General features: G+C 45.2%; 1 protein-coding gene across 1 annotated transcript in view; it reads right to left on the reverse strand.

The window, feature by feature from the left end:
* Positions 1–1,043, reverse strand: part of LOC131085337 (deubiquitinase DESI2-like) — a 48,664-nt gene extending 47,621 nt beyond the window's left edge. Inside the window, exon 1 of the mRNA XM_058027352.1 lies at positions 480–1,043. Within this exon, the coding sequence (XP_057883335.1) occupies positions 480–518 (39 nt within the window). The 5' untranslated portion in view covers positions 519–1,043. The remainder of the gene's footprint in view (positions 1–479) is intronic.
* Positions 1,044–11,582: the final 10,539 nt, after the last annotated feature.

The following is an 11,582-nucleotide window of genomic DNA, read 5'->3' on the forward strand; positions in this document are numbered from 1 at the left end:
TGTTCTTACTGCAACTCTACAGCTGTTTCTCCTCCTTAGATGAAATCCTGACCCCAACCCCCACAGCCTGGTAATGCTTGTTCACTTAAAGGAAAATGATCTCTAACACATACAGAGGTGACCACATTTTCTTCCTTAAGTGGGGCACTGGAAATTAAAAAGTCCTCTCCTCACCCAGTGCTGCTCCTGAAAAATCCTGCAGAAAATCTGGCACAATACCTGTAAACTGGACAAATAGGCTAAACATTAAAAAAAATAGAGAAAAAAAAAAAAGAAGCGGGTCAGCATCATCTCTGACACACTGACATGAGAGGATGATAGGCTTGGATAAGGAGTTTGGGCCAAGGAAAAGAGGAGGGGGGAGGGAATCAGCCACTCTGGGGATCTGTGCTTGGCTCCTCTTTGTACAGCGCCTGCCCTCCAAGCATGAACCCCCAGCCAGCCCCACTGCCCCCCAGTCAGTAGTATTTCATACTCACCATGTCATAAACATTCAGAATCACTGGTTCATTTGCCATTGTTGATTGCAGTGGAGGCTGGATTAAAACCTTTCAGTCCCTGCCAGATGTGTGTTGCTGCCCCCAGGGTATGCTTTTACCCTGAGCCAGAGCGAAGAAAATGCCTCATCCTACAGTAGCTGAAGGAAGGAGGAAAGGAGGGAATTGTCACGGTTGGGTGTGTGTGTGTAAAGTTGGATGCAGGGAGGCAGGAAGGCCTGGATTGGGTTCGCTGGTTGTATAGGGTTTATTTTAGCCCTCCACGCCGTGACAGATCCAAGGTTTCTTTTTAACTCTGTAGTGCACCGCGGGGTCTGTAGACTCATACACCACTGTAACCAGGCACCGTCCGAGCTCTTAAATCCCGATCCACAGAAGACAGATTCTGAGCCCAAATACAAGCCCTCTTCTGGAGCCGTGAGCAAGGTGGGTGGCAGTGCGTGCGGGGAGATTTCTCGGCAGAGCTGAGTGCCGCTACCGCAGGGGGCTGCCAGCAGCACGCAGGAACCCGGGGCACCAAGGCACGCAGCGGGGCTGGAGCGGACGCCGAGCGGAGCCCGGAGACACGGCGGGATCTGCCCGCGATGCTGGGGCCGGGATCTGTCCGCGGTGCTGGGGCCGGTCCGCCCGGAGCCGGGATCTGCCCGCGGTGCTGGGGCCGGGATCTGCCCGGAGCCGGGATCTGCCCGCGGCGCTGGGGCCGGGATCTGCCCGCGGCGCTGGGGCCGGTCCGCCCGGAGCCGGGATCTGCCCGGAGCCGGGATCTGCCCGGAGCCGGGATCTGCCCGGAGCCGGGATCTGCCCGCGGCGCTGGGGCCGGTCCGCCCGGAGCCGGGATCTGCCCGCGGCGCTGGGGCCGGGATCTGCCCGGAGCCGGGATCTGCCCGCGGCGCTGGGGCCGGTCCGCCCGGAGCCGGGATCTGCCCGCGGCGCTGGGGCCCGTTCCGCTCAGGCACTCGGCTGAGGGCTCTCCGCCGCTGGCAGGACATGGCGAAGAGGCTGTGCCAAAGGGACTCCAGCGCGGGGCTCGGCGGTGGGAAGAAGAGGAGGAGGGGGCTGGCTGCCCCCGGGGCAGAGAGGGGATGCCGCAACCCCCATCCTGCCCACGACGTGCAGGCAGACCTGGCGTCGGCGCCGAAGTTAGAAGGCAGTTCTTCGCGGGAGATGAGGCAGGATTAACCGGACTGGGGCTGGAGGGAGGACGATGCCGAGCAGACCATGCTTCCAGGCTGGGTACGGGGCTAGGGCTGGATACTCCAGCTCTCTGTGCTCTGTTCTCCGCAGGGCCAGTCCTTATTTCGCGATCAGCTTGTCCCGAACAGAGCAGCTCCTACTGACTGACAGCCGAGGGAACCTACCCCGTCCCCTGCTGGCTGGACGCATCCCTGCACGGCACACGAGGGGAGGGCGGGGAAGGGACCAAGCGACTGGGCAGGGCGAGTAGTTTCACTTCTGGCAGCAGCAGGGTCTGGAGTTTCTTCCTGGAGCTACTTGACACTCGGGTTAGGACCGTGAAGCTCTGCAATGTCTTGCCAGCAAACACTCCTCTCTGAACTGGATGAGAGAATCAATTCTAAAATGCACTGCGGTAAATTCATCTTCCTTTTGCTCCTCCTCTCTCTTTAAAGGGAGAGCAGAGTCTGTGATGGTGCTGGGAAAGAGAGCAGCTGGGAGAGAGACCAAGGGATTTCCTGCTCCCAGAGATTTGCAGTGGTGTGGAAATTAGCACTCTGACCTTAAACGTTCATACACAACAGATTTCTGAAACGGGAGGGGAAAAAAAAAAAAGCAGCGATGACCTCATCTGAGGAGGAGGCGTGTCTGAGGCTGAGGCTCTCTGCCAGCTCACAGCCAACCAGATCTGAATGAAAATTGCAGGGAGCCTGTTACATCAGCAAAGCCCAGCATGCCTCAGCCCTGTCTTCAGCCACATGGGAGCCATCCCGTCCGGAGAAGGGCTCACCTCCCTTGTCAGGAGCAGACAGACAAGACCATAGAGCTGCAGCCTTGTAAAAGACTTGTTAAACAGTGTGCAGGAGAATTTCTAGTGAAGGCAGGCAGTAGGAAAAGGAAGCGAGTCCATGTCCAGCATAGCTAAGTGCCAACACAACAAAGACAATTTTTTTTCTCCAGACATTGCCAAAGGAGATCCATAACTGCTTTGCCCTAGTATGCATTCTGAAAGTGCAAAGCCACGGCTCAGGCTTAGGCATGATGACATGCAACATGGCAGGGACCCCAGCACAGTAATTTCATCTGGACTAGTCATTCCACAGGTGGGCTGGACAGCTTCACACACATGGTACAGGGACTCGACCAGCGCCCCATCCCTAGCTCTCTACCCCACCAATTCTGACTGTGCCATTAACCATTTGTCTCAGCAGCCTGCATGTGAGGGAGCAGCTTGTGCAGGTGGGTTAAGGCGCTTCCTCCTCCTTACCATCTCAGAGTCTAGATACTCCTCAGAGGATAGACTGAGCCCCCACTGTCATTTTAAAGGCTACGGAGCAATGGAGATCTTGCTCTGCAAAAAGCTAAGCTGCATGGTTCATGCCCTAACTTGTGAGACAAACCGCCCACTGAAACCCAGAGGCTCCCGCTAAACTGTCACAGATACCCCCAGACTGTCACTTTGGGATATATGTCCTGCTCTAGAGATGGTGATGTTTTAAGGAGACTTGAAAGGAGGGGGAATAGCAGATATTAGACTGAGGTAACTAGAAAAGAAAAGCAGCACTAAAAGGTCTTCCCACACTTACCCACATGCTTATTTGCTAAATTAACTCCAATGACTGCTATGCTCAGAGTTCACTAAAATCAATTAGAGGCTTAAATCAGATACACATTCCAGAGACAGGCATCTACAAATACTTAGGATTTGGGAAAGGTGACAGGCAGCCACAAGCTTCAATGTTTTGTCAGGCAAACATTTCAAAATTAATCACCTGGGGGGAAAAAAAGATGACTAGAATTCCACTCACTTCTAAACTTTAGAGCTAGAAGAAAGGGGGAATTAAAACCAAAACATGTCTTTAAACTAATATTGTTTCAAGAGATCAAAGCCAATCTAAAAGTGCATTTGTTATTTAAAGGACTTCTGCTGTAGGAGAGACAGTAAATATCACTTGTACATTAAGACATGGATTCTCTCCCTCTAACTTGAAACAACGGTGAGAACTACATTACAAATGTCATTGCTTCAGGCTCCCTTTTTGCCCCTTCACAGAAAGAAGTTGTTCCACATTGTGACTTAGCCTCATCAGTGTTTCAGTGATCCTTTGAAAATTCCTTTTTTTATGCCATTCTACTCCAGACAACTTATTCCAGCTCCAGATAGAAGGGATCAGTCTGAATTCAAAGATCTCATTAATATGAGTTGTTTTACAGTCACATAAACTCTTCACAAGGCTTGGTTTGCTTTGGGCTGTGTTGAAATGTTTCATCAACAGCTCAGGCTAATGCCAGTTGAGAAAGTGAACTGCTCTATTTCAGGAGCATGAGTACAATCCCACAGATAGCCTTGCTGCTTTATAGGCATCAGAGCCCATATCTTGTGTTGTAAAAACATTACAATATAAATGAATTGCAGATACAGAGAAAAGGTCAGTTCTTCTCACTACTTGTTAGAGCAGCTGGAACTAAAGCCTTGGGTTGTGTTTTGAATTCTTCTTTTAAGCACTTATGCTGGTTTTAAGACAAAGCAGACACACTTTTTCCATACATACACCTAAAGCTAGACAGCACCTTCATTCACATTTAAGCAGCCTGTTGCAAGCCCAAACTTTCTCAGACTCCCCACATTTTTAGCACTTCCTTTAAAGGGATTCACGTATTTGAGTTCACCTGAGATCATCCCCACTTACTATTATGGTATGAGTGCATCCACAAGGATCAGTGCCTTGAGGAGACAATGTAAAAGAGGTGAAGAGAGATAAAAGGAAATTAGTGCTGCTACCCAGCATGGACTAAAAAACCAAGAATTAGGTACAACCTTAAGGAATTATCTGGTACATTAAGCAAGGCAGTCAGTCAGTAGAGGAGAACTTCAGCCACCTCCTCCAGGTCACAGTCACAAAAGTGGCATTGCTGGGCACTGTAAACAGAGCTGAGACATTCCACTGGGGACAAGAACAAAAGAACAGCAGTGCAACAGAGAAATAATGGATGCATTAGAGGTGATGCTCTATCTGCAAGTTTGTCTGCTTGCTGTTGCTATTCAGGAATTCTAGTTAAAATTAACATTTTTCCTTAATCTACCCTCATGCACTTTCAAAGGCTCAGAAGCAACTGAGCAGACAATGGGGCTTTCAAGCATGTTTCACAGCAGGGCTGCCCAGTTTAAACCTCAAGACACTTAATGGCCTTCTCTTGACATCAGGTACACCACCCCAGCTGTCCATTATATTTTTTGACAACTTGTAATTTTGAATTGTGTAAAGTGCTTCTACGCATGTCAAATTGCCATTATTATCCTGTTCTGAGTACATTAGCAAGACTATCCTCCTTAAAGAAAATATAAAATGGCCATTGAAAAACTAGAGACAGTATTTTTTGAGATCCTTGAGAATGGTGGAAGGTATGCAAGAATGAAAAGGGAATTGCAATTCCTGCCTTCCATCTACAGGAATAAATCATCACCTGGACAGGTGCTGGAGCTTTGTAACCTTATTCTGGGTGTATCAGAAGAGGTATTTTGATTAAGGAGTTTAATCTCACTTCTAACTGAGGCACTTGCATATACCAAGGATCTGACAGATTCTAGTCAGACCTGAATATGGGCTATGGGAAAAAATGGGGAGACAAAATCAGCACAGGATGCCAGCAATGTGCTTTTTCCTTATGTAAGGTAGCATGTGAAATATTTAATTTCTTATTGCACCACAAAGGGAAAGAACAACACTCAAACTGGATTACTTCAATACTTTAAAAGATTTCATCCAAAACTGTGGGAATTTGTAGCTCAAAGCTAGGTGTGTTTTAGTAGAAGGGGGGGAACAAAGTTAATATTTACATTTAATCCCTCATTGAGTCAGTCCTGATTTTACATTTCATTTCCCTTCTCATTCACAACTTTTTAATATAAAACTCCTTGTCAGGGAGCAATGAAGGCTGACATGACTGACAGGGCAGGGTCTCTCCCCTCTGCAGGTCTCTGTCCTACAGGCCATGAGCAAGGTGTGCGGGGCAGGCCTGCAGATGGCCACCACATTGAGCCACAAGTCCAGATCATCAGGCAAGTTTATAAGAATAAGTCAGTTCTAAGGTCAGGCCAGGACATCCACCCATGGATCAGGCCCAGCAGAGCAGAGCTGGAGACCAGGATCCCATCTATGTCCCAGGGGCATGGCCCCAGCCTGGGCTGAAATGGTGCTCCTGGGCCATGGAGAGGCCCCAGGGGACAACAGGACTGTCTCTTCTGCTTACATAAAGCAGCACTGTCAAGTGAGGACCAAACAATGCACACAGAGACTTCCAACCTGGACACCGGGATGGAAACTCCAAACATCCCTAGGCTAAGGATTAGGGAAGTAGTTGTTGTTATTATTGCTATTAAAAATTCACAGTGCAAACTATCACAGGTCAGAAGCAGCCAACAGATGCAGTTAAAGGGACAGTACTTTGTAATTTGTGCTGTATTTCTGGGAAGCAAAGCAGGCTTAGTTTCAGAGGGTTTTTCCACAGCAACATCTTCACATTATTTATTTGCATTGTGTTATAATAATGTTTGGAAGCTGTGGCAGGGGGCAGGGATCCGTGCACTGGACACTAGATGAATACAGAGGAGAAGAATACACCTACTTAATGAAAAGTGGTAATTAAAGAGATGTGACAGGCAAATGGCAAGAGAAAAGATACATCATTAGCCCCACATCATAGAGATATGCAGAAGCAAAGTGATCAGACTTCAGCCAAACAACAATCTGCTATATAGTGAGGACCAAAGAGAACTGAAGGGAGGTGCAATTCCACACTTGCCAAGAACTCACAGTCTGCTTAACCCTGAACGTGTCTAAGCTGCCTCCCTCTTGGACCAGGACAATGTTTGTTCTGCAGCTGAGCCTGCCCAGAGCTACCCCTGCTGAGACACTGTGCTTCTCCACTCTTCTGAGTCTGACAGAGGCCCAGGAATCAGCACAGTGGCATGAAATATCCCCAGATCACTCAATCTGCCTGATCTGCTCTGATGTATCCTACTGCATTGAACACAGCATCTTGAAAAAAAGGCCACACTCCTTCAAAAACACCCTGTTGGGGCCACTGAATGCCTTTGGTATAATCACTAGTTAGATTAGAGGGAACTGGAAGCCTAGTCTCACATCCTCACAACACCTTCCTTCTTGCCCACCACACAACAAAGGATTCAAGAGGCCTGGGCTCCATTCCCAAAGTGTTTTGTGCATTTAACACTGGGTGAAGACAACCAACAGAAAAGGAGACAGAAGCTCTAGCATTTGTTCCCAGACATATTCCCCAGCTACTAAGTGACATTTTTACAGCACTCTCAAAGCTGCCTATGGATTAATGTCCAGGGTCTCTTTCTCAATCAAGCTTTCATATTCTGCAGAAAAGTGATCAAAGTTAGTAGTACAGGATATTAATTAAAGAGATGCATATACACATCACAGTATTAGTCACACAATTTAGGTATTCCTTTTTCTGTATCTAAACCTCTCTTTGCAGTCCTTTCATAGAACTTGAACTTTTATAAAGGAAATAAAGAAATAACAAAAAGTATTGAAAGCTGTTTCAAAATTGGTCTTATTTTTTAACTTTCCTATTACTTTTCTAAACTGTCTGTTCAAAGTAGGGTAAAATGCAACTTGCAAGAGCTACTCTTTACAGCTTGTTAATAGTGGTTAGTAATTACAGGTGCTCCACTGTCTTCTTTGATTGTATGAATTCCCTTAAAAATCCCTGTGGTTAGTTGCTGGGTTTTTTTCATAATACTGCAATGTAATTCCCTTTCCTTATTTTGCTTGTCTCTCACACTGGGTGACTAGCTAGTTCTCTGGAGTTATTATAGCACTCCAACAATACCAGGAGCCTTTTAGCTTATAGAATAAAACAAACACCACAGCCAACAGCAGGTGCACCCACAAGTGCCTTTTGATAGTTTCAATACTACTATTACCACCATACTACTATGACCAGCTTTAGCTGGTTGATTTTTTTACCAGTTTTAACTTTAAAACCCTTGTTATTTTTAAAGAGTGAGCTCTCAATCTATGCCTAAGCAAAAATGGTAGCTCTCTAACTCCCCAGGAGTACCTCATCTCTTGTTTGGTTTGATACAGAGACTGGGCAGCTCCTTCCCTAACAAAAGCAAGAGGGTATGGCTTTAGTGTTAGACTTTTAAGTTGATTCATTTGGTCTCTGAATCTGGATAGCTTTTTATAGCTTAACAAGGCTTAGTGATGGGTTTTGTTTAACTCATCACCCATAAATTCTGTAACGTGTGCCCAGAGCGCTCTAACAGACTCTTCCATGAAATCCACATGAGCACACAGGCTGTGCCTAACCATTAGACACGTGTGCACTTCTCAAATGACTCAGTCAAGCCAAAACCCAATGCAGTGCCTTCTCAAACAAAACTCCTATACAAAAGCACTGAAGGAAAGTCTGCTTATAAAGAAGAAAAATGTAGCAGGATCTGGAGATGAAAATCAGGTATTTTTCCTCTCATTACTCCCACCCTCAAATTATTATATAAGCCTTCTGTGGTACACATTCTAGGTATCAGTGATTTTGAGCACTGTTATAATGTAAGCTGAAATCCATACCAAAGACAACCAGTAATGGTGTCCCATCCCATCCCACCTACACTCATTGAGCTTAGTCCATGATCTTACTTGGCAATGGCAAATGAGCCCACTGCACAAAGGCAGCCTGTGGCAGTGGATGTTTTCCATTTTCTGCCTGTTCTTGTTGGCATCATGAGAGTGGCCCCATGCTCAGTCACCATTTGCAGATTTTCACAAAGGACCTATCTGTTAATCTCTCACAAGTCTAAATGAAGGGAGATTCTGTTTAACTGTGCCAAAGCAAACTTTCTATGAAACAAAGCCAAATGGCTATGCTGCAGTAGCCACTCTCCAAACCCAAGCACACCAACTTCCTTTCACACAGTAAAGAATTAGGGAAGGAGGAATGGGAAAGAGGCAGTCCTGGCTTCTGAAGGCATGTGTGGACAGGGTAGACATCAGAGTCTTGGTTCCCCTTTCCCAGGGCCATTTTGCTCCCAGCAATGTGCCCTGTGACCCACCCAAGGACAGATGCCAAATCTTCATGATTTCAGCAGATGGCAGAGATGATAATATCACCATTGCAGCAAAACTACATTTGCTGCCTTCATTATCTTGCATATTTCTAACTTATGAATGCTATGAAATGCCACAAAGCACTAGTGGTATGTCACTAACCACTCCAGCTTCACCACAGAGATGGCAGCTCCTGACAGGACTACTATCAATAGTCTGTGAATCATTTTGAGATGAATCAGACTGTTCAAAAATTTAATAGTCATGCACCAGCTTTCTGCTTCCTTACAAATTATGAGTAATACTTGCATTGAACAAGGAACTAACATTTTGAAGAAAAATAATCTCTGATTCTCCCTGTTTTTACTGCACTGGCTAATATCAGGGCAACAATTTTCAGACTGCTGAATAAAATCTTCTCATGAGAAGTTATCTTTAAATGACACGGGGGAAAGATCATGACACGAACATTTTCCAAGTAGTTTTTGTCTTCTTAAACATTCCTGCCATACTACCTGCTCCCTAGAGGATGAAGAGGCTAGGTGGCACTGCAGACTAATGGACTAGCTTATTATTATTGGAATTAATTGAGTTTGGTGATCTTCTCAACAAGCTCCATAGCTAACATAGATTTCTTCAATCCTCAATCACGGAAGAAACCAAAGGCAACGGGCCTAAGCACATAATTTCTTAAGGTCAGTGCTGGAATGAACAGCCAGTGGGAGAGAACCCACTGCTCAGTCTCGTAACTTTGCTTGATGTAATGGAATAAGGATATAAAAATTCTGCTTCAGTGAACATTGCTTCAGATGTATACCAGAGCTTGCCTGTTCTGTGAGTTCCTCATATAAGGATCATGAACACTAAAGAACACACAGTCCCAACTGCAGCCGTAATCTAACAAAGAGTGATATTTGCTACTTTCTGGTTATAAAGTACACTAATAAAAAATTAAATAAAGTTAAAAATAAAATAATGGAGCATTTTTCTTCCTATGTTGCCTATGCAGTATGCCAGTATCAGAGGACTATCTATGCTCCTATTAAGAAAAAATTATTTTATCAGTAAAGGTGTTATGCACGTATCATCCTGCTGGCTCGAAAAAATATACACAAGAGTCTATTTCCACCAACAAAGCAAAAACCCCATAGCAGGCTTGGTCCTCCCTGTGCTTTGCTGTCAGCATCACTTCCCCCACCTTCTCTCTGTCTCACCTGCTCCATACACACACACACATCTTCAGTTCTCTGCATTTTCAGACTTCCCCAGACCAAACACTTCAGCCTTGTTCAAGCCCCTTCCTAGAACCTATTGCCTGTTGATTCCACTCCCTGACTCTGGTTGTTTTATTCCACAAAGATATGTCATTTACCTTTGTGCATCTTGAAAAAACAAGAAGTGTCTGCCTTGCCCTTACTGGCATCTTAGCACAGCAGTAAACACATTCACCTTCTATAGCAACAATAATTCTCATGTATAAAATAACAGCAAGGAAGAATCTGCAGCTCTGAATTAGGGTGAAGATCTTAAAGGACAGATGTTTCCAGAATAGAAGCTCCTACATGATTATTACTTAGAAAATTGCTCCTTACTGAAAAGCCCAAAACAGTCTTAGCAGTATTCTACCAGAGGCAAGTACTAGTCACAGCACTTGAGGCCAATAATGGCTTGACATAGGAAAAAAAATCTTCCAGCTTCTCAGATTCTTCGTCTACTTCTATAGTGTAATTTTTCTCTCCTGCTTTATGACTAATATTTTGCTTTGTGTTAAATCAAATGTTATAACATGCCTTAAAATCACATGAGGATTGTATCTTTCAGTCTCCAGTAGACCTTGTCTAAAGAACCTGAGAATTTCAATTTTGCCATCTGCTCTTTCATCTGCTCCAACAGGATAATGCTGTAATCCTCAAAGCACATCACACCTGCTACCTTGATTTCATATGCACTGTTGTTGCAGTGACACCTGAATACTTAGTAAAAATTTTAAAATATAATAAATAGTAAATATAAAAAATAGTAAAAATATTTAGCATCACTGCACTTAAAGAGATAAAATGGTTGCCCTTAAGCTAAAGTTCCAAAGACATCAGTTATACTCATACTGCACTCATTATCCTTCATATGTCTTACTGGAGCAGAAGGATACTAACCTCCTCCTCAGCCCTCCCTTTCTTTTGTCAGAGGGCTGTGAATTCCCAGACAAGCAGCTCTCTTCCTTTTTAACTCCTAATGTCACCCACCAGAGGTGGGGAATGGCAGAAGGATTACGAAGTGTGCAAGAAGAATTAGCCTCTACACATCACCCCTACCCCTAAACCAGCACCACTGTACTTTGTCACCAACAGGATAAGAAAATAACTTCTGTTTTCTACTCTAATCTAATTTCCTCCCAGTTTCCTCTTAGCACAGAAGACATCTTTGAGTCCAAGAGGAAATACTGGCCAAAGAGCTCATGCTGATGCAATGATTTCAACACATCCTCTGCAAGGCCAGAGGGCAGCCCCTCTGCTTCTGTAACCCTGAAGCAGCCAGAAGAGGGAGATGATGTACAGAGAATCTGATGGGAAAAGGAGGAGGAGAGGGGAAAAAGTCAGAGGCAGTAGCTGAAAACTGACCCTTCTTGAACCCATCCACACCAGGCTTAGCTTCTTATCTGTTCCCAGTCTGTTTTGATTTGCACTATGAACTTTGCTTAGTCCTTACTATCTATTATTTGATGAAGGGTAGGGAACTAACTGGGCTGCTGGCAGAATTTCTTTTTCTTTTTAGAAGTGATAAAAAATTGGTGGGAAAATAAATCAACTGGGTTGTAAATCAATTGAGT

Source organism: Melospiza georgiana, chromosome 6 (assembly GCF_028018845.1).
Source record: "Melospiza georgiana isolate bMelGeo1 chromosome 6, bMelGeo1.pri, whole genome shotgun sequence".
Lineage (NCBI taxonomy): Eukaryota > Metazoa > Chordata > Aves > Passeriformes > Passerellidae > Melospiza > Melospiza georgiana.